General features: G+C 38.3%; 1 protein-coding gene and 1 long non-coding RNA gene across 2 annotated transcripts; one reads left to right on the forward strand and one right to left on the reverse strand.

Moving 5' to 3' along the window:
- Positions 1-5348: 5348 nt before the first annotated feature.
- LOC124881762 lies at positions 5349-14381 on the reverse strand. Its single transcript, XR_007041737.1, has 2 exons — positions 14036-14381; positions 5349-8935 (listed from the first exon to the last, which is right to left on the reverse strand). It is a non-coding gene; the product is annotated as an uncharacterized LOC124881762 (long non-coding RNA).
- A 647-nt stretch (positions 14382-15028) lies between these two features.
- Positions 15029-17333, forward strand: LOC124882367 (leukotriene B4 receptor 1-like). Its single transcript, XM_047388711.1, has one exon. The coding sequence runs from the start codon at positions 15278-15280 to the stop codon at positions 16376-16378; it is 1101 nt and encodes a 366-aa protein (XP_047244667.1). The 5' UTR covers positions 15029-15277; the 3' UTR covers positions 16379-17333.
- The last annotated feature ends 476 nt before the right edge of the window (positions 17334-17809 follow it).

The raw sequence follows: 17809 nt of genomic DNA on the forward strand, positions 1-17809 counted from the left end.
AGCATTTTTGGGATTAAGAGTTTTCAGAATTTAAATTTCAGTCCTGTATTTTGTAGCCTTGTGATGCTTTTTATATTTCCAAACTTGGTCCACTAACTTCTGAAAAACTGTCTTTTTTGTTTGTAAGCTTTCTGGTTTGTTTTGTTGTGAAATTTTTTGTTGGACTCTCTTAACCTGCTTTACCAGGCAGCTGTTTTGTTGCATCATAGTTTCTGTCTTATCTGTTGCTCTCCGGTAGTTTTCTTGCAATACAAGGGGATCATTTAGTTTCAAATTTAAGGTTACAACCTCATTGTGAAGAGCATTGTTGCTTTGCACTAGATTCTGAAGTTCTTTCTGTTTTGTCTCATATTTTTCCTCCAAAACCTTTTGAGCCTCCAGTTTAAGTTTTAGGTCATGAACTTGCTGTTTTAATTCTTGGTTTAATTTACGATCAGCTTCAATCTGTCTTTTGAGGTACTTATAATCTTCTACAAGGGCTTTTTTGTCTTCTGACCTCATTGTCATTTTACTTGCTTGTTTAGTGAAATATTCGTTCTCTTCCCGTATGTTGCTGGTTTTTTTAAGAAGATTGCAGACTCTGTTAATAAGCTTGCTCTTACCATTTCCCTGCTGGGAGGCAGATCTTGGAGTCTTTTCAAGCCAAAACATTTTGTAATTGTTTCAGCTTTCGATTAGCAAACACTGTAGATTAAAACGTTCGTAGCAAGTTCTGTCAGAAATGTCGCAAAGATGTGATCTCTGTCACAAAGTAGGCAAAGGCAAATCTTACAAGAGTCTCAAAAGAATTCTGCCTGTGAGATCAAAGGAAACTGTGACATCATCATCGACATCATACTCTAAGCATAGCTCCGCCCACACACTGCTCTCACAACATTCCAGCATCTCCTCTGACACTGCAATGTGTTAGCAGAGGACCAGATACCACAGAAGCTTCTAGTAATGTGTGATAAACTGTAAAATAAAATAAAGAACCTTTTTTGCATTTATTTAATTACTACTATTAAAAATAAAAAATCAAAGACACGACATGATACAGTATTTGATTCTAGTTTAAACAGCAGAGGATAAAATAAAATTCTAATATATATAAAAATTTATTAATTCTACAATTAAATAAATTGAGAAGATAAAGGAAATTAACACTAATAACTAACAAAAAACAAAGACTTACATTTAACAAGCTTGCATAAACAATTGTTATGAACCATATCTTGTGGTTGTTATGACAACAAGAGAACACAAAATGCAAATAATAGTTGGGCTGATCTGAAGTAAATAGCTCTTCCTAGAGGGGGTGCCGGGCCACATGGGGTCTTTGCTAAGCTGATATAAGGAAGTGTCGACCTTTGTCTCATCAGATTGGTCTCAGCTCTGCTCAGTAATAAGTCTGATGTGGAAAAAACTGTCTCCCTTGTAAGGGTAAACTAATAAAGCTGATTGAATGGTTTTCAACGTACTCTGTCTTTAGAAAATACATTTTTTCTTCAACAATTAAACTGTTATTTTTACCTGTTTAGGGGAGCCCTGGTCTTCATTAGGGGGTCAAAACCCCCATTTCCCCAGGAATTCACAGCTTGAGTAGTTCACAAGAGAGCAGTATAAATGAATCTGAAATAAATAACTGTTGCATGAAACTTGTGCGTGCTTAGTTCATAGAAAACACTCACAGCATGCTAAGTGATGTAGACAATAATAGCACATTGATCTACATCATTGATCTACATCATTTCCGTCAGTGTCGTTTGTTTTTATTTCTTTTTTGGTTGATCTTTTTTTTTATCAAGCATTTACATTCGCTAGCATCAGTTGGTTAGGACACAACCTTACCAGCAAGACTCAGCATGGAGCAGCCTAATACCACTGTGATCACTTTTAACTTGTCTTCTTCGGGACTTCTTCCTTATCCCCACTGGAACTATAAAACTGTCATCCCTGTGGTGGTGCTGTCCTTGTGCTGTATTTTGGGAGTTCCCGGACACATTGGTGTGATTCTTCTCAAGCCTAACTGGCATCATCTTTCCAGCCTGAGCCAGATTTTAATGCTGAATCTAGCCATCTCTGATATGCTCTGCCTGCTGACCCTTCCGCTATGGATTTACAGTCTACTTTATGGCTGGATCTTCGGCCTGGTGGCCTGTAAGCTTCTAGCCTACCTTGTGTACTGTGGCATTTGGGGCAGCCAGGTAACTATGACTGCATTAAGCATCCAACGCTACCTAACAGCAAATATGAACATCTATTGAGCCTTTAGTTGTGTTTAAAAATTACAACAAACTTTTTTTTAATGAGTGATTTAAACACAGAACGGCCATAACGTGCCACCAGTGCTCATATTTCAAGCACATGTGAAACCAAAAGGGTTGCTAAATAAGCTGTTTTCCTTTGTTGGCTAAAACTATTAACTGCAACTGCTAATGCTAACGCAATCAAGGTCAATTATTTATATCCAATTCGTCGTCATCTTGCGAGAGCCCATAGACATTCCTCCTCACCATTTTAGTAATCCATCACTCCATGTGATGGCTAGGGATAGGGTCAGTCTTACGTTCTCGGAACCCAAGCCTAGCTTATTTTAACCACATACAGGTCCTTCTCAAAATATTAGCATATTGTGATAAAGTTCATTATTTTCCATAATGTCATGATGAAAATTTAACATTCATATATTTTAGATTCATTGCACACTAACTGAAATATTTCAGGTCTTTTATTGTCTTAATACGGATGATTTTGGCATACAGCTCATGAAAACCCAAAATTCCTATCTCACAAAATTAGCATATCATTAAAAGGGTCTCTAAACGAGCTATGAACCTAATCATCTGAATCAACGAGTTAACTCTAAACACCTGCAAAAGATTCCTGAGGCCTTTAAAACTCCCAGCCTGGTTCATCACTCAAAACCCCAATCATGGGTGAGACTGCCGACCTGACTGCTGTCCAGAAGGCCACTATTGACACCCTCAAGCAAGAGGGTAAGACACAGAAAGAAATTTCTGAACGAATAGGCTGTTCCCAGAGTGCTGTATCAAGGCACCTCAGTGGGAAGTCTGTGGGAAGGAAAAAGTGTGGCAGAAAACGCTGCACAACGAGAAGAGGTGACCGGACCCTGAGGAAGATTGTGGAGAAGGGCCGATTCCAGACCTTGGGGGACCTGCGGAAGCAGTGGACTGAGTCTGGAGTAGAAACATCCAGAGCCACCGTGCACAGGCGTGTGCAGGAAATGGGCTATAGGTGCGGCATTCCCCAGGTCAAGCCACTTTTGAACCAGAAACAGCGGCAGAAGCGCCTGACCTGGGCTACAGAGAAGCAGCACTGGACTGTTGCTCAGTGGTCCAAAGTACTTTTTTCGGATGAAAGCAAATTCTGCATGTCATTCAGAAATCAAGGTGCCAGAGTCTGGAGGAAGACTGGGGAGAAGGAAATGCCAAAATGCCAGAAGTCCAGTGTCAAGTACCCACAGTCAGTGATGGTCTGGGGTGCCGTGTCAGCTGCTGGTGTTGGTCCACTGTGTTTTATCAAGGGCAGGGTCAATGCAGCTAGCTATCAGGAGATTTTGGAGCACTTCATGCTTCCATCTGCTGAAAAGCTTTATGGAGATGAAGATTTCATTTTTCATCACGACCTGGCACCTGCTCACAGTGCCAAAACCACTGGTAAATGGTTTACTGACCATGGTATCACTGTGCTCAATTGGCCTGCTAACTCTCCTGACCTGAACCCCATAGAGAATCTGTGGGATATTGTGAAGAGAACGTTAAGAGACTCAAGACCCATCACTCTGGATGAGCTAAAGGCCGCTATCGAAGCATCCTGGGCCTCCATAAGACCTCAGCAGTGCCACAGGCTGATTGCCTCCATGCCACGCCGCATTGAAGCAGTCATTTCTGCCAAAGGATTCCCAACCAAGTATTGAGTGCATAACTGTACATGATTATTTGAAGGTTGATGTTTTTTGTATTAAAAACACTTTTCTTTTATTGGTCGGATGATATATGCTAATTTTGTGAGATAGGAAGTTTGGGTTTTCATGAGCTGTATGCCAAAATCATCCGTATTAAGACAATAAAGACCTGAAATATTTCAGTTAGTGTGCAATGAATCTAAAATATATGAATGTTAAATTTTCATCATTACATTATAGAAAATAATGAACTTTATCACAATATGCTAATATTTTGAGAAGGACCTGTATAAAGTTGTACAACATTGGACTCTATCCCCAGACAGGGTCCCCTAATTAGAGTACAATACATATTTATCTTCTTGGGTACACATTTATCAATATGCTGGACTTTGACATGCACCACAAATCTAATTGGTGATATGCTAACACTGTGGGCAGGGTTGCTTCTGTACACATGAGCTCACTGGAATGTATAACAAAGGTGTCTGTGAAGTTTGTTTCCAGGTGTGTATCTAATTGCAAAAGATCTATTGATAACAGAGAAAAATTCATTAGTGCTCTGTTTCTTGGCTCTAAGAAGATTGTATAATATAAAAATGAAAAACCATAAAACTTACAATTACTGACACACAAACTAATCAGTTCAATATCACTTCAAATACAGTTAATATTTATTAAATGACTAATATAAATTTAAACATTGTTATTAACCAGTAAATTCCTAATACGTGGTTAAACACAGTTAATCACAAAATGTAAATTTTAACAAACACCTTGGTCAAAATGTGTTTATTTATTTATTATAAATTAATTTATATTAATTAATTAATTGTTCTTCCCATCCCTGCCATAATCCTTTTCATGTGGTCAGTGGCGTGCACAGACATATTGTGGGGCAGGTGCTCAAGTGGAAAAAAAGGGCACCTTGTGCGGCACATGGAGCTGTCGGTTCCCTTTGTAGTGTGAGATTTATTACAGACACAACATGAACATAATTTATATGTATTACTAAGCAGCACCAAAACAAACTGTCCTGTGGGTTGAAGGGAAATGACCACCCAGGAAAAAAAAAAACTCAAAACAAGAATGCATTTGACAAAATTCTTAAGATTAATAAGGCAACAAAATTATCATAGACTGATTTAAAGTTAGATTACTGATTCATAACCTGAACTTCCTGAGTCAAATTTGAAACTTACGTTATCCTTAATTTTTTTCTTTTTACACACTGAGCACAACGTGTTTGTCTTGACTATATCATTCTGTACTTTTATCACAAAATGTCTCCTGCACCAAATAACCTTATGTTGTAGCAAAGCAGGTTACACTGCCAAATTTACCAGGTAGGTCACACTAAATGAGTTATCTTCAGTAACCAGTGACCATTCTACAACGTAAATCAACTATACCCAGAAAATGAGTTATAAAATCTTTATAGTCAAAATGAAACCAACATCAGAGAATATAATCATAAGAAGATCATCTATACTTCTGCATGTAGCCAGTGTGATATGACAAAAATTATCCTTAGAGAATAAGAATTAATGAAATTACAAGTCCTGAGAACTGATAAGATGTCTGCTATTTAGAAAATAAGATATTCTGATCACATCAACATTTTTACACACAGAGAAGTAGGAAATACAACTTAGAGGGGAGGAGAGAAGAGGTAAGCTGGACCAGCGCAGGTCCAACTCTCCACTCTGCACGCAGCCCGTCTCCGTTGAGAGACACGAGGCGGGACACGTGTGTGTTTTGGTGAAGGGGGGGCACTGGTATTATAGGCCTTTAAATGCAGAAATTTTACCTTGAGCCCCACACTATACACTGTAAACAAAAAAAAGATTTCAGGAGGGCTCTTTTTTCTCCAAAGGATAATAGGGCAGGTGCTCTAGCACCACCTAGCGTCTATCTGTGCACGTCCCTGCATGTGGTTATACTACAAGTTTGCATGGGGATTGCAGTGCAGTTCACCGAAAATGAGATATTATGATCATTTTGACATGATCTCATCATTCAACAGATCAGTGTTTGGGCCGGGTTTCAGAATTTAATAAAAACTCCTACACCGCTGAATAATTATGAAATCACAATTTCTCCTTAAGAGCTTCTGGCTACAATAAAATTTGTTTAGCCACCCATCAATTTCTTGCGGCTTTTTGGACAGTGGGAGAAGCCAGAGCACCTGGAGAGAACCCACACAATCACAGGAATAACTCGATGCAAAAAACATCTTTTGCCTGAATGTAAACCCATGGAGCAAAGCACCAGGGTCTGTATTTTCAAAGATTCTCAGAGTCCTCTCAGAGAGCTCCTATTTTAGCCTACAAATTTTTGGGGCAAGCAGTCTTGCCAGAAACTGATGTGGTTGACCCCATTGCTACGTGTGATGCTGTCTTCTAAGACAGCATCATATTTTTTCTTAAAATGACGTCACTAGAAGCCAATTTTAGTCCTAGGATTTTATGTGAATACGGGCCCTGCGCGGATTATGGTGCCACCATATCTTATCAACAGAGGAAAGAGCAGGGAAACTAAGGACCAATGTTTGTTCCGTCTTGATATTCTACTGCTTTAAACTATTTTGGACAGACGCTTCCTACAGTGTATCACTGGTTGTTCTGAGGTTGTCCTGCCATACTTGTCAAATTCTCTAGTTTCTTGTAAACTGTATGAGTTTTGTGATATAGAGAGAAACTTTCAACCTTATTAGCCAGCGTAGCAGAACGGATTTTACTGTGCTTTTTCTTCTGGATTTCAGTTTCTCTAAGTTCAAGTTTGACCTGTTCATATTCTGCCTGACGTTTAGCATTTTTGGGATTAAGAGTTTTCAGAATTTAAATTTCAGTCCTGTATTTTGTAGCCTTGTGATGCTTTTTATATTTCCAAACTTGGTCCACTAACTTCTGAAAAACTGTCTTTTTTGTTTGTAAGCTTTCTGGTTTGTTTTGTTGTGAAATTTTTTGTTGGACTCTCTTAACCTGCTTTACCAGGCAGCTGTTTTGTTGCATCATAGTTTCTGTCTTATCTGTTGCTCTCCGGTAGTTTTCTTGCAATACAAGGGGATCATTTAGTTTCAAATTTAAGGTTACAACCTCATTGTGAAGAGCATTGTTGCTTTGCACTAGATTCTGAAGTTCTTTCTGTTTTGTCTCATATTTTTCCTCCAAAACCTTTTGAGCCTCCAGTTTAAGTTTTAGGTCATGAACTTGCTGTTTTAATTCTTGGTTTAATTTACGATCAGCTTCAATCTGTCTTTTGAGGTACTTATAATCTTCTACAAGGGCTTTTTTGTCTTCCGCCCTCATTGTCATTTTACTTGCTTGTTTAGTGAAATATTCGTTCTCTTCCCGTATGTTGCTGGTTTTTTTAAGAAGATTGCAGACTCTGTTAATAAGCTTGCTCTTACCATTTCCCTGCTGGGAGGCAGATCTTGGAGTCTTTTCAAGCCAAAACATTTTGTAATTGTTTCAGCTTTCGATTAGCAAACACTGTAGATTAAAACGTTCGTAGCAAGTTCTGTCAGAAATGTCGCAAAGATGTGATCTCTGTCACAAAGTAGGCAAAGGCAAATCTTACAAGAGTCTCAAAAGAATTCTGCCTGTGAGATCAAAGGAAACTGTGACATCATCATCGACATCATACTCTAAGCATAGCTCCGCCCACACACTGCTCTCACAACATTCCAGCATCTCCTCTGACACTGCAATGTGTTAGCAGAGGACCAGATACCACAGAAGCTTCTAGTAATGTGTGATAAACTGTAAAATAAAATAAATAACCTTTTTCGCATTTATTTAATTACTACTATTAAAAATAAAAAATCAAAGACACGACATGATACAGTATTTGATTCTAGTTTAAACAGCAGAGGATAAAATAAAATTCTAATATATATAAAAATTTATTAATTCTACAATTAAATAAATTGAGAAGATAAGGGAAATTAACACTAATAACTAACAAAAAACAAAGACTTACATTTAACAAGCTTGCATAAACAATTGTTATGAACCATATCTTGTGGTTGTTATGACAACAAGAGAACACAAAATGCAAATAATAGTTGGGCTGATCTGCAGTAAATAGCTCTTCCTAGAGGGGGTGCCGGGCCACATGGGGTCTTTGCTAAGCTGATATAAGGAAGTGTCGACCTTTGTCTCATCAGATTGGTCTCAGCTCTGCTCAGTAATAAGTCTGATGTGGAAAAAACTGTCTCCCTTGTAAGGGTAAACTAATAAAGCTGATTGAATGGTTTTCAACGTTCTCTGTCTTTAGAAAATACATTTTTTCTTCAACAATTAAACTGTTATTTTTACCTGTTTGGGGAGCCCTGGTCTTCATTAGGGGGTCAAAACCCCCATTTCCCCAGGAATTCACAGCTTGAGTAGTTCACAAGAGAGCAGTATAAATTAATCTGACATAAATAACTGTTGCATGAAACTTGTGCGTGCTTAGTTCATAGAAAACACTCACAGCATGCTAAGTGATGTAGACAATAATAGCACATTGATCTACATCATTGATCTACATCATTTCCGTCAGTGTCGTTTGTTTCTATTTCTTTTTTGGTTGATCTTTTTTTTTATCAAGCATTTACATTCGCTAGCATCAGTTGGTTAGGACACAACCTTACCAGCAAGACTCAGCATGGAGCAGCCTAATACCACTGTGATCACTTTTAACTTGTCTTCTTCGGGACTTCTTCCTTATCCCCACTGGAACTATAAAACTGTCATCCCTGTGGTGGTGCTGTCCTTGTGCTGTATTTTGGGAGTTCCCGGACACATTGGTGTGATTTTTCTCAAGCCTAACTGGCATCATCTTTCCAGCCTGAGCCAGATTTTAATGCTGAATCTAGCCATCTCTGATATGCTCTGCCTGCTGACCCTTCCGCTATGGATTTACAGTCTACTTTATGGCTGGATCTTCGGCCTGGTGGCCTGTAAGCTTCTAGCCTACCTTGTGTACTGTGGCATTTGGGGCAGCCAGGTAACTATGACTGCATTAAGCATCCAACGCTACCTAACAGCAAATATGAACATCTATTGAGCCTTTAGTTGTGTTTAAAAATTACAACAAACTTTTTTTTAATGAGTGATTTAAACACAGAACGGCCATAACGTGCCACCAGTGCTCATATTTCAAGCACATGTGAAACCAAAAGGGTTGCTAAATAAGCTGTTTTCCTTTGTTGGCTAAAACTATTAACTGCAACTGCTAATGCTAACGCAATCAAGGTCAATTATTTATATCCAATTCGTCGTCATCTTGCGAGAGCCCATAGACATTCCTCCTCACCATTTTAGTAATCCATCACTCCATGTGATGGCTAGGGATAGGGTCAGTCTTAAGTTCTCGGAACCCAAGCCTAACTTATTTTAACCACATACAGGTCCTTCTCAAAATATTAGCATATTGTGATAAAGTTCATTATTTTCCATAATGTCATGATGAAAATTTAACATTCATATATTTTAGATTCATTGCACACTAACTGAAATATTTCAGGTCTTTTATTGTCTTAATACGGATGATTTTGGCATACAGCTCATGAAAACCCAAAATTCCTATCTCACAAAATTAGCATATCATTAAAAGGGTCTCTAAACGAGCTATGAACCTAATCATCTGAATCAACGAGTTAACTCTAAACACCTGCAAAAGATTCCTGAGGCCTTTAAAACTCCCAGCCTGGTTCATCACTCAAAACCCCAATCATGGGTAAGACTGCCGACCTGACTGCTGTCCAGAAGGCCACTATTGACACCCTCAAGCAAGAGGGTAAGACACAGAAAGAAATTTCTGAACGAATAGGCTGTTCCCAGAGTGCTGTATCAAGGCACCTCAGTGGGAAGTCTGTGGGAAGGAAAAAGTGTGGCAGAAAACGCTGCACAACGAGAAGAGGTGACCGGACCCTGAGGAAGATTGTGGAGAAGGGCCGATTCCAGACCTTGGGGGACCTGCGGAAGCAGTGGACTGAGTCTGGAGTAGAAACATCCAGAGCCACCGTGCACAGGCGTGTGCAGGAAATGGGCTATAGGTGCGGCATTCCCCAGGTCAAGCCACTTTTGAACCAGAAACAGCGGCAGAAGCGCCTGACCTGGGCTACAGAGAAGCAGCACTGGACTGTTGCTCAGTGGTCCAAAGTACTTTTTTCGGATGAAAGCAAATTCTGCATGTCATTCAGAAATCAAGGTGCCAGAGTCTGGAGGAAGACTGGGGAGAAGGAAATGCCAAAATGCCAGAAGTCCAGTGTCAAGTACCCACAGTCAGTGATGGTCTGGGGTGCCGTGTCAGCTGCTGGTGTTGGTCCACTGTGTTTTATCAAGGGCAGGGTCAATGCAGCTAGCTATCAGGAGATTTTGGAGCACTTCATGCTTCCATCTGCTGAAAAGCTTTATGGAGATGAAGATTTCATTTTTCATCACGACCTGGCACCTGCTCACAGTGCCAAAACCACTGGTAAATGGTTTACTGACCATGGTATCACTGTGCTCAATTGGCCTGCTAACTCTCCTGACCTGAACCCCATAGAGAATCTGTGGGATATTGTGAAGAGAACGTTAAGAGACTCAAGACCCATCACTCTGGATGAGCTAAAGGCCGCTATCGAAGCATCCTGGGCCTCCATAAGACCTCAGCAGTGCCACAGGCTGATTGCCTCCATGCCACGCCGCATTGAAGCAGTCATTTCTGCCAAAGGATTCCCAACCAAGTATTGAGTGCATAACTGTACATGATTATTTGAAGGTTGATGTTTTTTGTATTAAAAACACTTTTCTTTTATTGGTCGGATGATATATGCTAATTTTGTGAGATAGGAAGTTTGGGTTTTCATGAGCTGTATGCCAAAATCATCCGTATTAAGACAATAAAGACCTGAAATATTTCAGTTAGTGTGCAATGAATCTAAAATATATGAATGTTAAATTTTCATCATTACATTATAGAAAATAATTAACTTTATCACAATATGCTAATATTTTGAGAAGGACCTGTATAAAGTTGTACAACATTGGACTCTATCCCCAGACAGGGTCCCCTAATTAGAGTACAATACATATTTATCTTCTTGGGCACACATTTATCAATATGCTGGACTTAGACATGCACCACAAATCTAATTGGTGATATGCTAACACTGTGGGCAGGGTTGCTTCTGTACACATGAGCTCACTGGAATGTATAACAAAGGTGTCTGTGAAGTTTGTTTCCAGGTGTGTATCTAATTGCAAAAGATCTATTGATAACAGAGAAAAATTCATTAGTGCTCTGTTTCTTGGCTCTAAGAAGATTGTATAATATAAAAATGAAAAACCATAAAACTTACAATTACTGACACACAAACTAATCAGTTCAATATCACTTCAAATACAGTTAATATTTATTAAATGACTAATATAAATTTAAACATTGTTATTAACCAGTAAATTCCTAATACGTGGTTAAACACAGTTAATCACAAAATGTAAATTTTAACAAACGCCTTGGTCAAAATGTGTTTATTTATTTATTATAAATTAATTTATATTAATTAATTAATTGTTCTTCCCATCCCTGCCATAAACCTTTTCATGTGGTCAGTGGCGTGCACAGACATATTGGGGGGCAGGTGCTCAAGTGGATAAAAAGGGCATCTTGTGCGGCACATGGAGCTGTCGGTTCCCTTTGTAGTGTGAGATTTATTACAGACACAACATGAACATAATTTATATGTATTACTAAGTAGCACCAAAACAAACTGTCCTGTGGGTTGAAGGGAAATGACCACCCAGGAAAAAAAAAAACTCAAAACGAGAATGCATTTGACAAAATTCTTAAGATTAATAAGGCAACAAAATTATCATAGACTGATTTAAAGTTAGATTACTGATTCACAACCTGAACTTCCTGAGTCAAATTTGAAACTTACGTTATCCTTAATTTTTTTCTTTTTACACACTGAGCACAACGTGTTTGTCTTGACTATATCATTCTGTACTTTTATCACAAAATGTCTCCTGCACCAAATAACCTTATGTTGTAGCAAAGCAGGTTACACTGCCAAATTTACCAGGTAGGTCACACTAAATGAGTTATCTTCAGTAACCAGTGACCATTCTACAACGTAAATCAACTATACCCAGAAAATGAGTTATAAAATCTTTATAGTCAAAATGAAACCAACATCAGAGAATATAATCATAAGAAGATCATCTATACTTCTGCATGTAGCCAGTGTGATATGACAAAAATTATCCTTAGAGAATAAGAATTAATGAAATTACAAGTCCTGAGAACTGATAAGATGTCTGCTATTTAGAAAATAAGATATTCTGATCACATCAACATTTTTACACACAGAGAAGTAGAAAATACAACTTAGAGGGGAGGAGAGAAGAGGTAAGCTGGACCAGCGCAGGTCCAACTCTCCACTCTGCACGCAGCCCGTCTCCGTTGAGAGACACGAGGCGGGACACGTGTGTGTTTTGGTGAAGGGGGGGCACTGGTATTATAGGCCTTTAAATGCAGAAATTTTACCTTGAGCCCCACACTATACACTGTAAACAAAAAAAAGATTTCAGGAGGGCTCTTTTTTCTCCAAAGGATAATAGGGCAGGTGCTCTAGCACCACCTAGCGTCTATCTGTGCACGTCCCTGCATGTGGTTATACTACAAGTTTGCATGGGGATTGCAGTGCAGTTCACTGAAAATGAGATATTATGATCATTTTGACATGATCTCATCATTCAACAGATCAGTGTTTGGGCCGGGTTTCAGAATTTAATAAAAACTCCTACACCGCTGAATAATTATGAAATCACAATTTCTCCTTAAGAGCTTCTGGCTACAATAAAATTTGTTTAGCCACCCATCAATTTCTTGCGGCTTTTTGGACAGTGGGAGAAGCCAGAGCACCTGGAGAGAACCCACACAATCACAGGAATAACTCGATGCAAAAAACATCTTTTGCCTGAATGTAAACCCATGGAGCAAAGCACCAGGGTCTGTATTTTCAAAGATTCTCAGAGTCCTCTCAGAGAGCTCCTATTTTAGCCTACAAATTTTTGGGGCAAGCAGTCTTGCCAGAAACTGATGTGGTTGACCCCATTGCTACGTGTGATGCTGTCTTCTAAGACAGCATCATATTTTTTCTTAAAATGACGTCACTAGAAGCCAATTTTAGTCCTAGGATTTTATGTGAATACGGGCCCTGCGCGGATTATGGTGCCACCATATCTTATCAACAGAGGAAAGAGCAGGGAAACTAAGGACCAATGTTTGTTCCGTCTTGATATTCTACTGCTTTAAACTATTTTGGACAGACGCTTCCTACAGTGTATCACTGGTTGTTCTGAGGTTGTCCTGCCATACTTGTCAAATTCTCTAGTTTCTTGTAAACTGTATGAGTTTTGTGATATAGAGAGAAACTTTCAACCTTATTAGCCAGCGTAGCAGAACGGATTTTACTGTGCTTTTTCTTCTGGATTTCAGTTTCTCTAAGTTCAAGTTTGACCTGTTCATATTCTGCCTGACGTTTAGCATTTTTGGGATTAAGAGTTTTCAGAATTTAAATTTCAGTCCTGTATTTTGTAGCCTTGTGATGCTTTTTATATTTCCAAACTTGGTCCACTAACTTCTGAAAAACTGTCTTTTTTGTTTGTAAGCTTTCTGGTTTGTTTTGTTGTGAAATTTTTTGTTGGACTCTCTTAACCTGCTTTACCAGGCAGCTGTTTTGTTGCATCATAGTTTCTGTCTTATCTGTTGCTCTCCGGTAGTTTTCTTGCAATACAAGGGGATCATTTAGTTTCAAATTTAAGGTTACAACCTCATTGTGAAGAGCATTGTTGCTTTGCACTAGATTCTGAAGTTCTTTCTGTTTTGTCTCATATTTTTCCTCCAAAACCTTTTGAGCCTCCAGTTTAAGTTTTAGGTCATGAACTTGCTGTTTTAATTCTTGGTTTAATTTACGATCAGCTTCAATCTGTCTTTTGAGGTACTTATAATCTTCTACAAGGGCTTTTTTGTCTTCCGCCCTCATTGTCATTTTACTTGCTTGTTTAGTGAAATATTCGTTCTCTTCCCGTATGTTGCTGGTTTTTTTAAGAAGATTGCAGACTCTGTTAATAAGCTTGCTCTTACCATTTCCCTGCTGGGAGGCAGATCTTGGAGTCTTTTCAAGCCAAAACATTTTGTGATTGTTTCAGCTTTCGATTAGCAAACACTGTAGATTAAAACGTTCGTAGCAAGTTCTGTCAGAAATGTCGCAAAGATGTGATCTCTGTCACAAAGTAGGCAAAGGCAAATCTTACAAGAGTCTCAAAAGAATTCTGCCTGTGAGATCAAAGGAAACTGTGACATCATCATCGACATCATACTCTAAGCATAGCTCCGCCCACACACTGCTCTCACAACATTCCAGCATCTCCTCTGACACTGCAATGTGTTAGCAGAGGACCAGATACCACAGAAGCTTCTAGTAATGTGTGATAAACTGTAAAATAAAATAAAAAAGCTTTTTTGCATTTATTTAATTACTACTATTAAAAATAAAAAATCAAAGACACGACATGATACAGTATTTGATTCTAGTTTAAACAGCAGATGATAAAATAAAATTCTAATATATATAAAAATTTATTAATTCTACAATTAAATAAATTGAGAAGATAAAGGAAATTAACACTAACAACTAACAAAAAACAAAGACTTACATTTAACAAGCTTGCATAAAAAATTGTTATGAACCATATCTTGTGGTTGTTATGACAACAAGAGAACACAAAATGCAAATAATAGTTGGGCTGATCTGCAGTAAATAGCTCTTCCTAGAGGGGGTGCCGGGCCACATGGGGTCTTTGCTAAGCTGATATAAGGAAGTGTCGACCTTTGTCTCATCAGATTGGTCTCAGCTCTGCTCAGTAATAAGTCTGATGTGGAAAAAACTGTCTCCCTTGTAAGGGTAAACTAATAAAGCTGATTGAATGGTTTTCAACGTTCTCTGTCTTTAGAAAATACATTTTTTCTTCAACAATTAAACTGTTATTTTTACCTGTTTAGGGGAGCCCTGGTCTTCATTAGGGGGTCAAAACCCCCATTTCCCCAGGAATTCACAGCTTGAGTAGTTCACAAAAGAGCAGTATAAATGAATCTGAAATAAATAACTGTTGCATGAAACTTGTGCGTGCTTAGTTCATAGAAAACACTCACAGCATGCTAAGTGATGTAGACAATAATAGCACATTGATCTACATCATTGATCTACATCATTTCCGTCAGTGTCGTTTGTTTCTATTTCTTTTTTGGTTGATCTTTTTTTTTATCAAGCATTTACATTCGCTAGCATCAGTTGGTTAGGACACAACCTTACCAGCAAGACTCAGCATGGAGCAGCCTAATACCACTGTGATCACTTTTAACTTGTCTTCTTCGGGACTTCTTCCTTATCCCCACTGGAACTATAAAACTGTCATCCCTGTGGTGGTGCTGTCCTTGTGCTGTATTTTGGGAGTTCCCGGAAACATTGGTGTGATTCTTCTCAAGCCTAACTGGCATCATCTTTCCAGCCTGAGCCAGATTTTAATGCTGAATCTAGCCATCTCTGATATGCTCTGCCTGCTGACCCTTCCACTATGGATTTACAGTCTACTTTATGGCTGGATCTTCGGCCTGGTGGCCTGTAAGCTTCTAGCCTACCTTGTGTACTGTGGCATTTGGGGCAGCCAGCTAACTATGACTGCATTAAGCATCCAACGCTACCTAACAGTGGTCCGACAAAGAAGATTCTCTCAGATGCAAAAGAGAGTGCCGCTAGTTCTGCTCTGGATGGCTGCTGCCATCCTGTCCACCCCTGTTCTGGTGGTTCGACATCTGTCAACAGATCAGCACTGGATAGTTTGTGGATCTCAATATTTTTCAGAGGCCCAGCGTGTGATTGTGTTATTGGCTGAGACTTTGTTTGATTTTTTTTCTTTTTGTCTCATAGCATTGTTATACATTCGCCTCCTCAGAAAGGTAAACCACGCAGCCTTTTTCAAAAATCCACAGACAACTCGACTGGTAACCAGTATCATCATAAGTTTTCTTGTCCTCTGGACTCCATTTCATATTATAAATGTCCTGGGTGTGGCTGCTACGTGTTTGAAAAATAAGAGTCTTTTTACATTTTGCATAGACACATGGGTCATTGTCAAGGCTCTTACATTTGTAAGCAGCTGCCTGAATCCTTTTCTGTATGCCTTTACTTCCAAAAATATGTTTACAGTTTGCCAACAAAAGAAGCAGCTACAAATGCTGGAGCTTCAGAACACCCAAACACCAGACATAAATACAGATAAAAAAAAGAAAGGCTTAAGTACAGCTTTTAAACATCATGACATTTCGGCCTTGTTTAAAGGACATTTTCTGCTGAAAACTGAACAGTTTTGTTGCATGTCTACTATTCATTTACATGACAACAGCATGTTTTTCCTGACGCCCAGGTGAAAACCCACAGAAGAACAAGATATCAATGTCAAACATCTAACTATGTTTATACAATATCTTCTTTGTGTAAACATGGCCTTTGAAACATAATTTTTGGTTCAAGGTAATAAAGTTGCTGTATCTTTTTTGAATGTCATCCAGTGATCAGAACTAGTTTCTATCTCTTAAGCACCAAACAAAAAGATGTAAATCTGACAGTGGCTGTCAGCTTTTCTAGGTTTAATAACTGATATTTCATGGTTTAACTGTAGCTTTTAGTATTTTCACGTTTTTAAATGTTTTTACTGTTGTTTTGTAGAACTTTGAGCTACTTATATAAATCTAGTGTATTATTTTTATTATTATTAGATTTTTATTATTATTACCTCCAAATCCATGGTTTCAAACTTCATCTTTCCTTTATGGCCACTCTGCTCTCTGGTACTTTCCATGTGCTCCTTATTTAGAATCTTCCAAGAACAGGTCCCGAATGTACATGTTTTGAATATGCAGTCATAGACTATAAATTAGAATATGCATTACAATGAGATTGCCTGTCTAGCTAATGTCTCATGATTGTTATGAACTTTGCTTTATAAAGTGTTAGGACTATGTGGAGTTTACTGGTCATGTTATGCTCATGAACTTTGTGTAGGGTAGATGTCTGTTACGGTTGTCTGCTGGGCTGCAACTGTAACAGAATAACAAGACGTCTGTTCTCAAAACAACCTGACTTACCAGAAGGGCTTTGTAATTATTTGGAAATATTTTGGTTTCCTTTCCTTGGTATTAAAGCTTCTTACTGACTGTGCCAGTCAGAACAAACCCTCTGCCATTCTGGTTGGAATGTTTTTATTCTCATCTTGCAAGATATATCAAACTTGACTGATTGCAAAACAGTGCTTGGATAATTTCCTTTTTTTTTCACAACATCAGATTAAAGTACCTTTTGAAAATAACAACCTTTAAGCAGGTATTTAACGTCCTTTTTTTAAGCCCACATTTCTGTATTAAAAATGCTTTTTGGTCTTAAGTTTGGGTCTTAAATGTGTTTTTATTAGATGCAGGTGACAAATAATTATAATTAACAGAAATAAAGACTTGAAAACATCAGTCTGTGTGTAAATAATCGTTTTTATGTTTTACTTAGTGAATTGAGAAGTACAGCCTTTTTCTCATAGCCCTACTGGTTTTGTCCTCATAGGTTAAATAAAATTGATTGCGTATATCCTGTGTAAAAATAATCACATGTGTTTATCACTTCAGAGGTAATTTTGGATGCAGTACTGATGCAGTGCATTTGCTCATGCGTTTTCTCAGAAATCTGATAGATTTATGGAACTGATAAAGATAGAAAAAAATAAAAAATTAGTATGAGACATTTTATTTTTATTCAGACTGTTGGACTTTGTTATTTGACTTGTTAGTTTTTTAGTAAATTGCCTGATTCAC

This window comes from Girardinichthys multiradiatus, chromosome 15 (genome assembly GCF_021462225.1).
Source record: "Girardinichthys multiradiatus isolate DD_20200921_A chromosome 15, DD_fGirMul_XY1, whole genome shotgun sequence".
NCBI lineage: Eukaryota > Metazoa > Chordata > Actinopteri > Cyprinodontiformes > Goodeidae > Girardinichthys > Girardinichthys multiradiatus.